This window comes from Canis lupus, chromosome 1 (genome assembly GCF_048164855.1).
Source record: "Canis lupus baileyi chromosome 1, mCanLup2.hap1, whole genome shotgun sequence".
NCBI classification, from domain to species: domain Eukaryota; kingdom Metazoa; phylum Chordata; class Mammalia; order Carnivora; family Canidae; genus Canis; species Canis lupus.
This window is the reverse complement of record NC_132838.1, coordinates 65,769,429-65,788,909: the sequence shown is the minus strand read 5'-3', so window position 1 is coordinate 65,788,909 and position 19,481 is coordinate 65,769,429. Positions and strand designations below refer to the sequence as shown.

At 40.0% G+C, this 19,481-nt stretch overlaps 1 protein-coding gene across 4 annotated transcripts in view; it reads right to left on the bottom strand.

The window, feature by feature from the left end:
- Positions 1 to 16,247, bottom strand: part of TRMT11 (tRNA methyltransferase 11 homolog) — a 56,043-nt gene extending 39,796 nt beyond the window's left edge. For 3 of the 4 annotated variants that reach the window (XM_072833152.1, XM_072833171.1, XM_072833163.1), the window contains exons 1-7: positions 16,111 to 16,247; positions 9,496 to 9,561; positions 7,536 to 7,609; positions 3,925 to 4,006; positions 3,743 to 3,835; positions 3,363 to 3,497; positions 2,464 to 2,620 (exon numbers count right to left, since the gene is read on the bottom strand). In XM_072833152.1, coding sequence (XP_072689253.1) covers positions 2,464 to 2,620; positions 3,363 to 3,497; positions 3,743 to 3,835; positions 3,925 to 4,006; positions 7,536 to 7,609; positions 9,496 to 9,561; positions 16,111 to 16,182 — 679 coding nt within the window. In that variant the 5' untranslated portion in view covers positions 16,183 to 16,247. Of the gene's footprint in view, positions 1 to 2,463; positions 2,621 to 3,362; positions 3,498 to 3,742; positions 3,836 to 3,924; positions 4,007 to 5,128; positions 5,194 to 7,535; positions 7,610 to 9,495; positions 9,562 to 16,110 lie in introns of all 4 variants that reach the window. The other variant, XM_072833167.1, reaches the window with a different exon arrangement.
- Positions 16,248 to 19,481: the final 3,234 nt, after the last annotated feature.

Sequence of the window (19,481 nt, the reverse complement as noted above, 5' to 3'; positions counted from 1 at the left end):
TGTTGGTTATCTACAAGGGATGGGGGAGGAGGATGGAAGGGATATGGAAAAGAGTGATAATTGTCTCAGTGTACCTTTCATATAGCTGACTTTTGGAAGCAAACTGATCTTCTACATATTTAAAAATAAATCCACAAGGATGGAAGGAAGTAAAAATCTAAAACTGAAGGTAAATTGAAAAAAATGAACTCCAAACTGATTTTTAAATAAAGGGAAAAAAGAAGAAAGCACGATATTTAACTTTACTGCTCGTTAGCTGGGGCAGAGAACTGAATACATAGCCTAAAATCATATCCTTTCAAGAGGGTTTTTGTATTGTTTTGCTTTGCTTTTAGTGGTAAAGGCAAAGCAATTCTGAAACTATTTTATATGTATTAGAGGAATGAGCAAAAGAATAAATGTGTGGAAGGTGAGAGGAAACAGGATTCTCACTGTGGAAGAAGGCACATATAAAAATGGAATGGGGTTAGGCAAGAAAGAAATGTCCCAAGATAGATAAGAATTTGTAGTATATGTGAAAATTCACAATTTCTACAATATGTGTGTGTAAAACTACGTGCACGCACAGTACATACATAGGGACATGTGTACTTGCATACACATTTATATGTATATTGTGTACATTTGTACACAAATGTTCTAGCCTGTCTGCTGAAAGGGTCGAGAAATGAAGATACCTAGCATCCAGATCTTGGTCTCTAACACCATTCTCCACTAAAAGAAACAATGGTTTCCTGGAGAAATGACTGATTCCAGGGTTTGGGCAGGTAAAAGATGAGCCAAAAAGTAAGAAAGTACTCAAAAATAAAAGACAGGAACGTCACAAAGACAGAAACCACACAAAAGGGCTCCACTTGGCAAATGTGGGACAATTTGAGCAATTAAATGATAAAGGAAAGTAATGAATTATAGAACACTAAGGGGGAAGAGGGGAATCTACATGTTTATATTAATAAATACATAGGAGAGAATAAAAGACTCTTGCTTATAATAGAATGAGTGTCAAATGATAACTGTGGAGGTAGTACTACTATATATTGATAGGATGGATGCAACTTACTTCAAATGGTAAAGAAAACAAAATTATGTAAATAAACAGAAAGAGAAAACAAACGATAAGGCAAATGAGATCAAATGTTAACAGTTTAATCTGGGTCAAGTATATGCAAGTGTTCTCTGTTCTTATTCTTGTATCTTTACTATAAGTTTGGCATTACTTCCAATAAAAGTTTAAAATGTTGGGAGAGGTGCATAGGATAATGAGGAAAGCAAAGAAACAAAGAGGCTATATGTTGGGTGTGGGATATACAGAGATGCTGGGGGAGTGGGAGAAGAAAAACTCACTAGCAGATTAATTCAACAACAAACACAGAAAATCATTCCAATGGTTAAAACCTCTTAACTTTGATACTTTTCTTCCTAATCACATGTGGTCACATTCCTCAAGTTAGTTTATGATATAACAGCTGGCCAACAGACCTTAATGCAGAAAGAGGCAGCCCTAAGATAGTAGTTAAGAGCATGAGCTCTGGAGTTAGACTGCGGGAGTTTCAATCTCATGAAATTTACACACTAACTTCGGCCAAGTCACATAACCTCTCTCTTGTGCCATAATCTCCTCAGGAAGTTTTTTACTTTTTAATTCAACAATGTTTCTGCTATTGCATCAACACTGCTTCCCAAGTTTCTGATGGGGAAAGACGGCTACAGGGAGAAACGCCAACCACAAACATAATTTGTTCTGTCACAATCTGAATCACAATGAATCTAGCCAGACAAACATAAATATGAGTGCTCCCTAGGTATGAGTAAGATCCAGCAAAAATGGGGTAAAGTGGGAAAATGTAGTATTCATGGAATCAGAGGAGGCAAACTTGGAATTTTAGGACTTCTTACACAAAGTCAATTACAAGGCCATCCAATCAAGTGTGTACAGAGGCCAGACCACAGCCTCAGCAGCCAGGCTCTAGCTGTTGATAATTAAGGCACTTTCCTTATTTTCACACTTAGAAAGCTCTATAATCCAAATCAAATATAAGACACATTACCATTTTTTTCCATGTAAGTATATGCTTATCAATGTTAAATGATGAACATATATTTTTTAATCTTGTTACTCAAGTCTTTTTCCACCCAAAAGTTCTCCTATTTAAATAAACTGTACAGCTTTACAACATTTCCGCAGTGCACAGTATTGCGATGCATGGTATGCCCCTCCACCTAGTGGTTTACTTGGAGAAGCAGCCCACAAAATTAAAATCATACCATCCTTGAAGTGGCAAAAATGTTGCATACTGGGTTATTATCATAGACAAATATGTGGTTGTCTCTTAGCCACTATCACATGATAATTAAGATTATTCTGTCCAAATTTACTAATCTTTTAGCAAAAACATTACTATAACCTTGACTAACATAAACAAGCAACATGTATGCACTAGTTTGACGGTTAAATAAAAATACCTGTTCCAACAAATGGATCAAAGACAATATCATTTTCCTTCACTTTTCCATGGTTGGCCATGATAAATGATAAACCAGCATCCATGCTTGTATTTCCAATAAAGTGTCTCTTTTTGACACTGTATGACTCAATAAGCTCTCTCTGTCCATCTGCAATCTAGATCAGAGATTCTTCAAATTAGTTTAACAACATAAAACAGATTTAAGATAACCATTCACAATAAAACCACAGTATCTCAATGATAAAAACTCCTTTCCACTTACCATTGCTCTACACTTGTTCCTTTAAAAAATGTGATTGTGGTAATTATGGACAAATACCTTGTATTTTTTTTAGTGTGTTGCAATTTACTGTAACAAATTCAATTTCAAACTAAATTTGAATTGAACTTGAATGCAATAATTCCAGGGGTTGGTGGTAAGTAAACTTTATCCACCTCTTTTTTTCTCCTAAAAACAATATTCTGTAACATAAGCCCCAGCTTCCATTACCCTAGGGAAGTGAGCAGGACTGCTTTGCAGTAATTTTATTTCTTTTCAGAATGTGAACTTAGATTCGAAAACCCCACAAATAAGATCCCTTACTACCAGAGTGCACCCTGCCTTTTCTCTGCTTAAAAATCAATCCAGACTTTCTGGCAAGTCTTATGTTATTTTTTCCTGGTGTATTACCCCTTACCTAGGCCCTATATCTAAAAAGCCTCTTGCGCTTCTCAGGAATCTCCAGAAAAATAAACAAAACACAACATATAACCACATATTTTCCACTGATTTTAAGTCATACAGTAGTTCTGAGTCTTCAATTGCTTTAAAATTTTACCTATAAAGTACTACACAAAGGCCTACTATTAAGCTTTTAAAGAAACAATCTGAAACAGGTAAAAAGAATACTTGCTTACCCATCTACCAAAATAAATATTATGTGGGTTCTCAGGGATGCAGTTTGGGTCCAAACCATAATCCTCCAGTACAGAGAATATATGCTGTGGCTTCTTTAAATTCACTTTCCCTTCAAATGGCAGAAACTCAAGAGCCTGAAAAAAAAGAGTGATTCTCATGTCCCATGAGAATTTTAAAGGAAAAACAGTGCTTATATAATAATACCTATCTTGTAAGTTTGGTATCAGCATTAAATTAAGACAAAACATGAAAATTATTTAACACACAATATGCTACAAAATAAGCACTTATCCAGAACTGAGAAATTATTACGTATCAACAGCAATCAGACCACATTACTCTCACAGGTTTTTTTTTCATTTTTGCTAAATTCACTTACATCTATTCGTTTGACTTTTTCTTCTTGTGTCAATGTTTTATTAAATGTGTGAATCTTTATTTTATATGTAGAATCTGAATGTAGAAATGGAACCTAAAATAAAAGCAAATGAATTCTTTTAAGCTTAGTAATTCTACAGTATCTGTAGATATACCTATATAAAAATACATTTCACTACGCACCATCTTCTCCACAGGGTAGTTTTTAAGAGAACTATATAGCTCCTCTGGAGATTTTCCATGACCCCATAATTCAAATATGGACCTAGGAAATAAATGATTAGTACTAACCTCAGTAACAAAAAATCAGTTTAACAATAATATTTAACAATTACTTCCCTACTTTTTTATGTTTGTTCCCTTAATACAATTATTGCATTTTCTAAGCTATAAATGAGAAATGTGTCCTAAAAATAAACATAAGTCCAAACCACACAAAGAAGTTTAACTTTACAAAGAAAGGAAATTTAACTCAAGATTTTTCCAAGTTTTCATTATATTTTTATACTAGAATACAAATGATGCAGGAACATCATTTATTTCACTAAAACAGGTGAAAAGCTGCAGCAAATCCAATTTTTCCCAATGTCTTCTCCACAAAACAAAAATGAGCAGTTAAAAATGTTACAATATTCAGCAATTACTTATTAACATTTAGTAACTTTTATTTTTCTAACTATTACAAAAAGAGAATTCTTACTATAAAAAAATCCTCAAGCTTCCACCAATTTCAAGGAACACTTAAACAGTCACGAGAAAAAATTTCATTACAAATATTATAAATAAGAATTCATTGTAATGGACCTCAAATCTAGATAGTAGCATAGTTTTGTGGACCTAATTCAAACTACTTTATAAATGTAAATAATGCTGCCATTAGGATTGAGAATATTATCCTTTGAAAACAAACTCTTCTTTCCTCTCTACTAAATTTATAGAAAAAGGACCTCTACAATAATTCTACTTTTACTTAGGCATCACTAAAGGGGTGACCTCACCTATAGAAACATACAAAAAGTAAAAAGCAGCAAACACAATTATTCAAAATAGATGTCCCCAAATTCCATGTATTCAGGACTTTTTCTTAATGTTTAAAAATAATAAGCTTGATCAATTCATTTATTCAACAAATACTTATTAAGGATCACTATATACCAGGAATTGTTCTAGGCACTAGGACACAACAAAACAAAGTTCATTGCCTTCGTGAAACTTCAGGGAGAGGATGCCTGGAAGCATCAACTGAGGGAAAGCAGAGGTGACTCAACCTCTGAAAAGGGAAAACCTTGAAAAACAAAAATGGTAAAAAATAATAAAAGCTAACACGGAATGTAACTCAAACTCAAAGTACAAGGGACTGTTCTAAGGCCATTTAATATGGACTCACTTGTTCCTCATAGGAGCCCTACGCGGTAGCTGCCAGTATCTTCACCCACTGAACCAAAGAGGAAACTGAGGCACAAAGAGATTAAAATGACTATTTCAGGTCATATAGCAATTAATAAAGCTAGGATTCCAATCCATCAGACTCCAGACTCCACACATGACTACATGCACTATAATACGCTGCTTCTCAAAAATTTAAAAAAAAAAAAAAAAAAAAAAAAAAAAAACAATCCCAGACCAGGCCATTCAGGGTAAAACCGAATTTCACAGATCATAATTAACCCTAATGATGTAGGAACTAGTGCTTGTAATGATAACCTAGAATCAATGAACTATGATTCCATGTCTTCTTTTTCAGAAAGAACTTATATATTCATAAATTTCTATTTTAAATGGTCATAATAAAGATTAGGTATATAACATGAAAAGCTTCAGCTATAATCGAACACTAATGTATAATACCTTCTATGATTTAGATTTTCAGAGTAAACAGTTTTCATATATATGTGACTGAACTATTTTAATCCATAATTTAGAGATTGTAAAGCTTATATAAGCTGCAACATTTCTCACAGGTGCTATACAAAGAAGCATGGATATTAACTAATATATTTTAATGATTATGGAAGTAGTAACGAAATCTTTCTGACAAAAATTCCTTAGGAAACTATCCTTTGAGGGAAGGAGGGGAATGGAATTGGGAAAGGTGCACAGAGTCAATGGTTTTTGTAAACCACTTTTTTTTTTCTTTTTTTTTTTTTTAGGAAGCTGTATCAAATATTTCAAAATGTTGAGATCTAATAAGGTAGATACCTAGGTGTCTATTACATTTTTCATTCTATTTGTGGCATCCTGAAAATATTCCATGTTAAAAATAAATCAACAAAACAAAATTAACTATTAATCCCTAGGGTATCACAAAAAATTTTTTTGAATTTAATTTTCAATTCATGGGCAGCCCTGGTGGCCCAGTGGTTTAGTGCTGCCTTCAGTCTAGGGCCTGATCCTGGAGACCCGGGATCAAGTCCCACGTCGGGCTCCCTGCATGGAGCCTGCTTCTCCCTCTGCCTGTGTCTCTGCCTCTCTCTCTCTCTCTCTCTCATGAATAAATAGATTAAAAAATAATAATTTTCAATTCATGCTTATAATAGTCTTTTATTTCCAGAACAATTTTTTTAAAAAGATTTTATTTATTTATTCACGAGAGACACAGAGGGAGAAGCAGAGACACAGGCAGAAGGAGAAGCAGGCTCCATGCAGGGAGCCTAACATGGGACTTGATCCCAGGTCTCCAGGATCACACCCTGAGCCGAAGGCAGACGCTCAACCGCTGAGCCATCCAGGCATCCCATACTTCCAGAACAATTAATGCTACAATTAGGATTGTGAATTTTATCATTTGAAAAGGAACTCCTCCTTTGCTTTCTATTAAGTTTATAGACAGAAGATGTCTACAGTAATACAACCCTTACTTACCTATCACTGAGGGTATACCCAACCTAAGCTATTCAAAATATACAGATAATAAAAAGTAATCAAGGAAACTATTATATAATAATATACAATCATTACATAGTTATTAGTTGCACCATTAAGGAAATGCAGAAGATATGAGCTCAAGTAGCTATTTTAAACCAAAAAGCTATTTTTATAATAAGCCTTATCTGCTAAAATCAAACTCTTAGAGCTATAAATTTTAATATGCTAACCAAAAGTAATAATTATTCAAAATATGTGGGTTTTTAGTTGTTTCTGTTTGCTAGTCATTTTTACTGAATAAATAAGACTCATTAGCAAGTTTCAATTTAAAAGATGAAGGAAGGAAAGAAGGAAGAATGAAGGAAAGAAACAAGGAAGGTAAAAAAGGAAAAAAGATCAGACACCAAAGATAGTATCTAAAAAACAGGTAGGACACACTATGAGCAACATCATTATAGTAATCTACACAAGATATGCTAGTTGGGATTCCGCTAACAAATAAAACAGCAAAACGTACTTCATGGCAGTCCCTACTTTTTGTCATTTCACACTTCAATCTGCTCACCCAACTAAAAGCCATCTCTAAGAAAAACATTGTTCGATTTTCAGTACTTTGGTTATAACTAAATGTGGCATTTATCCTATGTAAATGAAGCATTTACATCTTGTATCATATTCCTGCCTAATATAGAAGTTTTTTAACATTACCCAAAACAAGTGTTGATGCATTTCACCAGGAAAATTCCCTCCCCGTTTCAGCAGAGAACTCCCTATTCTTCCACCACCACCCAGTGGCAAATTCGGGTATCTGCAAGCTAAAGGGAGCTCCCCACAACAACCCCTTCTATCCTCTATCAACATAGCAAAAGGCACAGAGAAGTAGAAGTAATGTGTACAATCTGTAGGAAAACACTTTAAGTCTCTCTTACTTGGCACACACTGTCCGTTTCATTAAGTTTCTGGCAATATCTTCAGAGGGAATGCTAAGAATCCAAAATGGAGACTGAAAAAAAAATAACAACATACAACTTACTTGTAATTGCTTTCATGGCCTTGTGTGCCAAGGAGTCAAGGAGTCAGTAAGGAGAGATTCCTAGTTGCTACTTTTCTGTAAAAACACCTGATCTGACTCTAACCAAAATAAAAATTGCTCCAGTAGTAAAAATGTAAATTATTTTAATGGGTAACCTGCTAGGATAATATAGTACAACATCAGAAAAACTTTTATAAATGACCATAAATGCAAATATCAGCAAATATAAGATTAAACTGCAGATCAATTTTCTATTTACTCGCTTATGTATTTTGACCAAAATAATCAAAGTTCATTTGATTTGTTTTTTTAATTTATAACAAAAATTTAATTAATCAATAATTAACCAAAGTATAATCTCAGATTTTTCTATTATTGTTCATTATTCCTTATAATACAGCTATTTTATTTTTAACTTCTAAGTACTCTATTACTTTGAATGATCCCTCTTTTTTAAGTAGTTGTGGCCACCTGAAGGGGTAGAAAAGGAACTCTTTGAAGTATCTATGATTGAAGTATCTATGATTGAAAATCATAGGATATATTATTAAATTATCATTACCTAAGGAAAAAAGTTTCAGGTGCATCAAGGGTGATTACCAATCCTCTGTCTCAACCATCAAGATTACAGGCACTTTTTTTTTAAAAAAAAAAAAGGTTTTGTATTTTATTTTTACAGAGAGAGTACTCATGCGTACATGTGCACACACGTGGGTGTAGGGAGTGGGTGGGGGGACAGACACTTATGCAAGCTCCACGCTGAGCACAGACCCTGAGATTATGACCTAAGCTGAAATCAAGAGTTGGTCACTTAATCGACTGAGCCACCCGGGCACCCTGATTACAGGCACTTTTCATCCCCACCCAGACAACCCCTTGCCAGAATATGGAAAAAGCAGAACCCTGACCTCAGTTTGCCATCCTCACCCAATTATGTCTATACTCTACCCCCTTCCTCCTCCCACAGTACTTAAAGTCAACCAGGAGTCCAACCTTAGCGGACTTTCAACTAAGTTGTCTCATCTTCTGAAAGAAATCCTCCCTGTCACACCCAGTCTTTCTTCTTCCAATGTTTATACTATTCTACAGAAAAATTCAAAATAATCCAAACAAAAAAGATGGCTATCTCAGTATTATTTTTATTAGAAAAATTTAAAAGCAATCTGAATGAAATCATTAGATAAATAATGGTAGAGCTAATCAATAGAAAGTATTACACAATCCTGTTAGTGATGAAGGTTATGTAGCAACATGTGCCTATATTAATACTATCAAGTGAAAAAGAGACTACAAAAGTTCATAAGTAGTATTAGAACTAAAGGAAAAAAAGTATATGAAAAAAAATTGCAGGTAGTACCCTCAGATTGTAAGTCATGTAAAGGAAGAATTATGATTTTTTCTTTTTCTATTTTCCAAGCTTCTCTAATACACAGATAAACTATCAAAAACAAAATACAAAGCTCATAAATTTATAATCTTATAATACACAATTTTAAATGTTTAAATAATTCCCACTATAAGTCTGAAATTCCACTAAATTCTGAATTCTAATGCTAATCATACCTCATCAAGGGGAAACAGCCCTTTTTTTCAATTAAGGGACAGATACCAATTATGGTTTAAGTGTTGAATTAAAAATTCAAAACGAGTAAACTAAATGAATACTGGAAATAAATTTAAATGACTTTCCAAAACCACAACTTTTTCCCAAAAATATCTTTTATTAATTGCCCCTAGAAAGAAACAAATAACTGTACAAATATAAATTTAAGATTTGTAGTTCTTCTCTTCAAACTCAAGGTTTTATTTGTAAACATAATGCACATGATCTAATGAAAAATATAAATTCAACTTACCTTTCCATAAGTTTCCTGACTACTGATGAACTGACCTCCAAAAAGTGACAGCAAAGACTTTATTTCCTATATTAAAAATATTATAGAAAAAAAAACATATTTTAACAGAGGGAACTCAAAGACTATTAACAGATATAGGTACAATAAGATTTTTTTAAGAGTACCTACCCAAGGCATTTAAATTTCAACACCAGATAAACTACAAACTCTGGGTTCTGAAAAAATTTTACAGTCACAAACACAGTAATTTCTGAGAAATTTTACACAAGATTGCCAAAAGCCTTGCTCAGAAAATGGAAAAAACTGGATGACAAACACTACAGATTAGTAATCCAACACTGATCAATAAAAATAAGATGAATTATTAGACAGGTAAGTTGAGGACGTTCAGACAAAAAATAAGGGATTAACCAGGAAGCATCACTGTGGATTCACTAAAGAAAAGTTACAGCAAGTTAACCCCCTTAACAGCAAGTTAAGTTCTTTCTGGATAAAGTTATAGAACTAGAAAGAGAATAGCTGTAGCTACTTTAAAAACATCAGGAATGCAAAGTTGAAATCTGTTCAGATAGTATTATATTCTCTGAAGCAATCACTTTGTACTGATAAATACAAAATGACTATGCAAATTTTACAATATATACCGCTAACAAATTGTGTCTCCTCAAATAACATAAAGCAAGTAGAACCCCACTCCTCTCTGTAAATCTTACGAAGGAGGTAATCCCATTAGAAATATGTCTGTCCCCTCTTCTGGGGGCCTACAATCCTCTTTTATCCCAACTAGGAAAAGGAGACTTTAACACCCAACTCATAATGAGGGTGTATGCATATGCGTGTGCGTGCGTGCGTGTGTGTGTGTGTGTGTGTGTATATATGCATATATATATATATTTTTTTTTTAATCCCTGGACTTACACAGGGCTAAATTCAGTTGAATTATATGGACAGACCAAGAACTTGCATAGTCTACCAGTAAATTACTGAAGGTAACCCAAAAGTCATTTTGCAACATGAGTGACACACATTAAACAGGAGGTATCACTGGACTTGAGAGTCTGACGAACCACAATTTTATTTTCACCTCTTCCAAATAGTGGCCATATGTATGTTTGTTTGTTTTCTACACAAGCCACTTCTCTCATCTGTAAAATAGGAATCATTAGCTGCCTCATCAAGTAAGGAAGTCTGTGACAACAGGAGCACAGAACCTAGGGTGTTAGTAAAGGACTCAAGGTGATGATGACCTTGAGGTCCAATGGCTCAAGAAATCAAGCAAGACTGACAGGAGTTTTTTTTTTTTTTTAAGAGAAACATTAAGTTATAGATGAAGTTACTTTGGTCTAGAATGATTAATGTTCATTCTACACTAACACATAGTAGGAAATCAGCTTTACATTTAAAACATCAAAAATGCTGCTCCTGTGATACCTTGTTAAAAACTAGTAAGAGGCCAAAAAACCCAAAGTCTCTATGAGTCTAAAAAAAAAAAAAAAGTGAAGGATTATTGAAGTTTTATGGCATAGCATTAGCTCCACTACCCAAACTTATAAGCAAAACTTGTATTATACTACTCCATCAATCTACTTGGAAAAAGCAAAACACAAAATCTTTACTCTTATAGCAACTTCACTTTCTGGTTTCATTCTCTGGTTGAGAATCTTTCTACATTAGGAACATTTATACTGGAACATTTATACTGGATATAAGAATACGGCATGATCTGGGGCATGCCTCATGCATCAACTTACGTGAGCTTTTCAGTTCTTTTAGCCACTCACTTTTTCATCCATTTTTTTAGCCAGCAATAAAACCCAGGTGTCTGAACTCTAGTGGGGTAAGGCAGGCACCAACTACAACTGGCCCTGATTAATTCTACAAGGGTAAAACAGGACCACACTTATATTCCTAATCTCTCATTTTAAATCATAAAGGCAGCTACTCATAAGTTTTGCTGCTTAGCAGTTCTAATACAGTAGATGGACTCAAAAGTGTAGACTCTGCTTTTGATGGTCTTCCCCAAAGGAATCCTCTCACTCAATAGTTACTATAAAACTAATATGTATAAACCACTGAACTATGTAAAGATAAATACATACTTATCTTCAGGGAGGTTACAGTCTAATAGAACAATACATTCAACCTAGTAACAAATGTGAGGTGTAAAATGGTGAGTGCTCTTAAAGAAGTAAAAGCAAAAAGGTTTAACACTACTGTTCAAGGGAGAAGAGATGACTTCAGTTTTAGAAGAAAAGTTTTCATAGAAACGGACTTATGCCCTGGAATACAGAGAGAATCTGCACAGATGGAAGAAGATTTCCACTTCTACCAACCGCAAACTAGGCTTCAGATTCAGCCCTTCTGCTGAGAACTAGGAGAACCTGGCATCTGCTTGAAGGCGTGGAGCGATGACAAGAGTTAGCAAACCAAACTTCAGAAGGCAGAAATCCCAAGGTGCAGCCACTTGCTTCCTGGGGCATCTACCAATTCCAAAGGCAGCTGTGAGCCTGGATGATCCTTTGGACAGCCTAATGAAGCTAGGCACAAAAATACTGGGCCATCCATGGAGAAGAAAGGCAGCTTGATAAACCACCCAGTTTGGACTGGGATCCTCAAAAGCTACACACCAGAGGAACATGTGTGAATTAGAACAGAACCAAAACTTAATACCTGAAAATAAGTTAAAGTCATGCTAGACTGTTAATGCTCCTATCTTCAAGAGGGTTTACATCATTCTGAGCCTCATGTTATTTCAATTAACTTTACAAATACATCTAGGATGTATTTTAAAAAAATAAGCCAGCACACATATGAAAAAGAACCAAGAGAAACAACACATAAAAGCAACAGACCCACAGGACTTCTTTTATCATAGTGAGTATGTATGTATGTATGTATGTATGTACGCTTTCGACACTTTGTCATACTTAACATAACTATGCTTTCTATACTGAAGGGGATAAAAGACATAATTAAGAATTTTGACAAAGAATAAAAGCCTATTTAAAAAGAAACTGCAGACTTGAAAAAAGAATAAAAAAATAAACCTAAAATAAAATGAATATGGGGGTAAATCTCAGTGCATGCTGACTATGCAAAATCAATAGATTTTGAAGACTGCAATAGGGAAAACCCAACTAGACAAAAGGCAGCACAGGCCAAAGCATGAAATCCAGGGAATGAGGGGGGGACTCACTTTTGGCTGCATTGAGGTAGGAAGTGGGAAGGTGTGGGGAGACGGAGAAAAGAAGCATGCAACGGCGGGCTAATGCCAGACTAAGAAGTTGCAGCCTTTGCACAATGAGGATGCAAAAGAGAACTGAGCTGGAGATCCCTGGGTGGGCAGCAGTTTGGCGCCTGCCTTTGGCCCAGGGCGCGGTCCTGGGGACCCGGGATCGAGTCCCACGTCGGGCTCCTGGTGCATGGAGCCTGCTTCTCCCTCTGCCTGGGTCTCTGCCTCTCTCTCTCTCTCTGTGTGACTATCATAAATAAATAAAAATTAAAAAAAAAAAAAAAGAGAACTGGGCTTTTTGGGAGACTAAAGTGGCACCAGCGCAAGACACTGACTAAAAATAATTTAAGAAAAAGAAACAGGTAAAATGTCCAAGTACCAGGGATGCTATTCTGAAGGCTGCAGCCTAACCACTCAGCTCGCACTGCGCTGCCCGACTACAGGCACACATCCTCCTTGGCCTCCTTTTCCACTCCAGTATCCTCTAAGCGATATACTTTCTCTACTCCAGAATTCTCCCTCTAAAATACAAATGATGACTAGTCACTTACTGGTTCAAAAAGAAAAAAAAAAAAAAAGTCATTTCCAGGCTTAAAAAGAGTCAATGGCTCCCCTTTAAAACTAAAATAAAATCCACGTTCCTTGCAATGGTTTCAAAACATTCCAAACTCTGGATCCTGCCCACCTTGCTGGCCTCATTGCCCATTACTTCAACATCACTCCCCACACACCTCACATCCCAAACCACCATCATCAACTCCCATCATGCCTTTACACTTGCTTTTGTTTCTCACTGAAGTGGGCTCTCCGGTCCTCTTTGCCCACACAACAACTCTTTATCAATTAAGATCTATTAAAATATTACTTCCTCCATGAAACCCTAAGCCCTTACACCCCCCATCTTGCCAAATCACCTGCCGAGCAAAACATCAATCCTGAATCAATGCCACACAGTCTTCCTTCAGGACTTCTAAGGCCAGTGAGTTGAGCATCACTGAAAAAATTGGGAGAATCTCGGCACAATTACAAATACGTGATCATCACCCTCAGCTGGGTTTCCAGCATCGCTCTAATAACCCGTGTTCTCAATTTTTAACTTGCAGCTCCCTTTTTTGCTCTCAATGACTATTTCAAATTTAACCATTTTTCCCAATTTCTCCACTCAACTGCTTGGTCCCTGATATTTTGCTCTCTCAAGAAACAACCTTGACTCGCCCATTACTTAGAAAGCTACCCCACATCCAACCTAACTCTCCTTTGCCCACTGTCCCCTTCTAGGGGAGACCAACACCTCCCACTGTGCCTTTATATCATTCTCCCCTTCTCGTCAGCCTGTAAACTTTGCTTGACCCTAGCCCTCCCTCCATTAACCAATCTCTTACTTTCCCTTCTTATGTTCTAGTTAAGAACAGTCTATCTCCTCTTCCTCGTTTTCCAGTGACCATTAAACCAAGCAATCTAGCTTACCACCCCACCGCAAAAGTCTATGCAACAGCTTTAGCAAAATTTCTAAAACTTTACCCTCCTGATTTCCATGCCCTCAAAGTCCTTCTATTCGGACACTTGCCTATCCTCTTCATGACCTCCTCTCTTCTCATCTCCCCTCACATCAATGCTACCAAGCTCCTGTGTTTGGCCCATCACTCTTTCGACGCTCTGCTTTTTCTGAATAATTTCACTTTCTCTCGTAGTGTTCGTAGGCAGAAGCCTCCCAAACATATATGACCAGTCCACACCACTCTATGGTGCTCCGTGCATGCTCCTATATTCACTGGCCCCCACCCCGTCATCTCCACTTGATATTACGCCAACACGTCAAATTGAGCATAACCAAATTGTAAATCTTTCCTCTGCCTGTGCTCTACATTTTAAAATGCAAGCGCTCTTACATCACCCCAGGAGTCATCCTTGACTGGCCCCCTCATGGTCCATTATCCAGTCCTGATGAATCTCATCACCTAAGTAATTTCCCAGTCGATCTCATCCCCTTACCCGGCCCTAATTCAGTCCTTAATCTACGAACAAGACTCTTCCAACGGGCTACTAACTGGTCCCTGATTCCAGGCTCTGTCCTCTCAAATTCTACCCTCGTTGTCGCTGCCACAGTGATTTTTTTTTTTTTTTAATTTATGATAGTCACATAGAGAGAGAGAGAGAGAGAGAGAGAGAGAGGCAGAGACACAGGCAGAGGGAGAAGCAGGCTCCATGCACCGGGAGCCCGACGTGGGATTCGATCCCGGGTCTCCAGGATCGCGCCCTGGGCCAAAGGCAGGCGCTAAACCGCTGCGCCATCCAGGGATCCCTGCCACAGTGATTTTTAAGGAAAAAATCTTCTTTGCTTAAACCTTCTCAGCAAATTCCCCTTACAAGCTAAATGACTTTTCTCTTCCCCTCCAGACTACTCAAGGCTTTGTGTTTTCTGGCCCCTGTCTACCTCTCCTGCGCTCTGTCACCCTCAGCTACGTATTTCATAATCCAGCAGTAATGAATCGTAATTCCGATTTACTTGTTTATGTCCTCGGCTGGCTAGGTCCTACCCGTACTTTACTGTTCAAGTCACGGGTTCCTGCAAGCGCTCTCAAAGGCCAGCATCCCCCGCCCTCGGGCGGCCCGACTTCCCTTCTGTGCTCTGCGCCTGTCACCGCGCTCACAAATGTCCCTAAACCGTCCACACGTGCGCTCAGACCTCGGCCCGAACAGACAGGAAAGTCTCTGTCGTCGGCACATCCCCGCGTCCGGCTCGCGCAGTTCCAAGTACTCCGAAAATGTTTCTTCGAGGAATAAAGCGCTCTTCCCGACCTCTCCGTCCTGGAACGCCGCCCCGCGCTCGCGGGGGGCCTTCTCCGTCCTGTGACGCCCGCCACCCCCGATCCCCCTCCGCGGGGCCTGCGCACCTGCCACCTGGACGGCGCTCAAGGCGGCCTCCCCCTCCTGTGACCACCCCCGACCCTCCCCCTCTGCGGGGCCTGCGCACCTGCCACCTAGACCTGCCACCTGGACGGCGCTCCGGGCGGCCTCCCCCTCCTGTGACCCCCCCGACCCTCCCCCTCCGCGGGGCCTGCACACCTGCCACCTGGACCTGCCACCTGGACGGCGCTCCCGGCGGCCTCCCCCGCCGCCCCGCACCCCACCCCGCGCGCGGGCGGAATGAATGGAGATGCCGGGCAAGGCCGCGGGAGCCCGTTCTGGGCGCGGCTCTCCAGCACCCTCCGCTCAGCCTGGACCCTCCCGGGGACCGAGGGCCCGGGGACGCGGGTGCCCCCGAGGCAAGCCCCCCCCTCCCGGACGCCGGCTTGCTCAGGCTGCGTGCAGCCTCCCCCCCCCCCCCCCCCCGCATTCCTCTCCAGACGAGGAGCTGCAGCGGGAGGGCGCCGCGCGCTCACCGGCAGGCGGAACTCCAGGTGCTCTTGCGCCAGGAGCAGCAGATACCTATTGAGCGGGCACGGCAGCGCCATTGCACCGCGCACACTGCGCCTGCGCACGTCTCCCCCCTCCCCGCACAGCGCCCTCCCTGCGGGGGCGGGGCCGGGACCGGAAGCGGAAGCTGGGCCGAGCGGGGGGCGGGGCCCCGGGCGGCGCGGGTGCTGCGAGCCGGGGCGGCGCTGTCCGCTCGAGATGCGCCCGGGGAGCCGCTGGCGTGAGGGCCCGAGGGCTTGGGGCCGCCTGCGGGGAGCCAGGTTCCCGGGGCTGCACCGGGAGCGTGCTTCCCGCTCACTCTGGAACTTTCGGGGGCAGCCCGGGGGCTCAGCGGTTCAGCGCAGCCTGCAGCCCAGGGCGTGACCCGGGGTCACGGGATCGAGTCCCGCGTCGTGCTCCCTGCGTGGAGCCTGCTTCTCCCTCTGCCTGGGCCTCTGCCTTTCTCTCTCTCTCTCTCTCTCTCATGAATAAATAAATAAAATCTTTAAAAAAAAATGAAAATAAAAAAGAACCTTCAAAGGTTGGTTCTTCAGAGCCGCTCTGCAAGTTGGCCTGCTCCCTGCAGGCTCTAAGCGCTCCAAGCTCAGGACCTGGCCCACTGCTCCAGTAGGCAGTGCGCCCTTGCATCCCTTGCCTCCCTACATTTTTGCAGTTACTCTGCAAGCATCACGCCTCCTGAGTGTTGTGCCCAAGACTGCGAATCCGAATCCGAGGAGCCGGCACCCGGCACCGATGCAAACACACGAGGGTTTATTTACAAGCTGGAGCTTGGGGCCAAGTGGGTGGGTTTTAGCTTAGTTTTAAGGGCTGGTCTAGGGAACCGCCAGGAGGGGGGTAGGAACTTCTCAAGTTCTGTTTACATTTTGATATGGGGCCTTCAAGGGCATTGAGCTCTGTTCCTATTCGAATAGGGGCTTCCTGCCCTTGGCTTGGGCTCTGTTTTTATTCTAATATGGGGCTTTCTAGGACTTTAAGCTGTAAGCTGTTTTTTTTCCTGTAACTGAAGTAATGTAGATTTCAGCTCTTATTCCCAGGGGCCTGGGATGGCTGTACTTGTGCTAACGCTGAACTTAACGTGGAATGGCCTTAATTTTCTCAGCCTGCACACTGGGCCAACTGGAAGAAGCTCTTGACCCCGATCATCTCTGCTGGTTCGTTCTGCACCTCACAGAAAACTCCCCATCGTCCTGAGTCGTGGACTCGGTAGTTAGGAGGTCGTCGTGCGATTCACAGACCCAGTGCACAGCCGACTCTACGTTAGAACAATGACAGATATTGCTTCCAACTATTCACACTGGCACAGGATTTCATAGCACATAAATAGTAGCATATGCATAAATTTTAAGAATTTGCATAGCTTGTGTATATGCATTATTGCTTTTGCCTTACTGAGATCAGTTCCTTTTGTATCCCACCACGATATTGAACAAAGCACAAGAGAAGGACATATTCCAAGCACCATGCGCTGGGCACACGCCCCGGACTTCACAGCTGTGATTTAGGCATAAACTGTGGAGTCAATCTTAGGTTCAAATCTCGATTCCACTACTTACAATCCATAGGCTCTTTTTTTATTTTTTTAAAATTATGTTTATTTATTCATGCGAGACACCGAGAGAGGCAGAGACACAGGCAGAGGGAGGAGCTGTCCCAGGCCCCAGGGGTCACGACCTGAGGCCAAAGGCAGATGCTCCACTGCTGAGCCAGGAGTTGCTTTTAAGTAAATTTCTTAGCCTTCTTTAACAGCAGTTTCATCTTAAATGAAGCAATACTGCCTCCCTCAAGGGATTAAGTGAAAAAAATATATAAAGTGTTTAATATAACACCTGGCATATTGTATGAGGCCAATAAATGGGATTTAAGGAGTCTTCGCCTTAAAAAAAAATTATGAAAATTTCTCTTAACAAGCAATCTGTCTTTGTTAGGAAAACATCTTGATAAGTCCACTTAAGATAAGGAATAAAGTGAGTCTCTGAGGAGCACAGATGTCTCTTGGCCTCAAGGCTTTGGAAAAGGCATAAAAGAACTCTATGAGGCACAAGAAGAGAAGCCAAGAGAGGCCTCATACTGGCTCAGCACAGCCAAGCACCTGTTGGAGCAGCTGAGGTTTCACTCCCCTCCCAGGTCACACGGAGGATCTAGGATCCAGAAGGGCCTCTCACAGCCCCTCAAGGGTCAGCCCTGCTGGGGCCTGTCAATGCACTGCATTCCCTCCAGCATCCCTGAAGTGGATCTCAAAAAAAAATAATAGAAGAATTTTTAAATTTTTTAAAAGGTGAGACAGAGAACCAATGAAATATTAGGGGAATGATGTGCAGTGCTTGATATGCCCGATCCCTCAAACTTGTCAGAATTACCAAACATTAAATTTTGATGGGGCAAAGTTTTAGGGGATATCGTAGAGGTGCTGATTTTCATTCCCAGATTAATCTGATGCTGTGCAGAGACAACAAATAAGAACACATGGCATAGGAGAGCCTAGACAAATTCTGGTTTCACTGATTTTTCACATGAGATTCCTTAACTGCCTTTAAGCAAAGGTTCATGACTAAACCCCCACTAATTCCCCACTCCAAAGATAAGTAGGAGATCATATACATCATGAATCTCAAACTATTGCATACATGGTCTGGGGGAGTAGAAATTAACCCTGCACAGACCAGTCCAAGAGGGTTAGTGTGAAACTAATCATGAGCTCAGTTAAACTGCCTTTGAGGAAGTCACGCCAAAGCTGTTCCTCAAGGAGCACCAAGAGAGTACGGACTTTGAAAGTTGGTGTTTAAACTAACATCTGGAGATTTGCAGTTGTTTTTGTTTTTTTAATTTGTACCAGAAAGGGCAAAAAAAGTTCATAGTCCATCTTCGGGGAACTGATCCAAAGTTCACCCATGCTTCTTCATCTACCAGGGCAGACTTCTTAGAAACTTGGCTCCTCCTGGGAGATTACTGTTGTGCAAGCATCGGCGTCTCTGGTATAGGGTGCTGATTACTGAAAAATCAGAATCATTCATGGATATTCTAGGACCCAGAATTAGGAAAATTTTGAGTTCTGGTTATGACAGGCCCCTACACTGTTGACTAGTAGGACAGAGTCAGTGAAGAAAGAAAATGAGTAGAGAGTTAACCAGTCCCAGCACCAGAAGTCGTGTGTAATGTTAAAACTGTCCATCTGTCTCAGGCTGAGCATCTAACACTTGAAAAAGGGTTGGGTATCACAGAGAACCATAGAGATTTTTTGTGCACTAATGAGGGGTAGGAAACTTCTCCACTAATATTAGGACTAGAAGATTTTTCCAATGAGTAAAAAACAAGGGGCTTTTTGAACATCTTGGAAAAT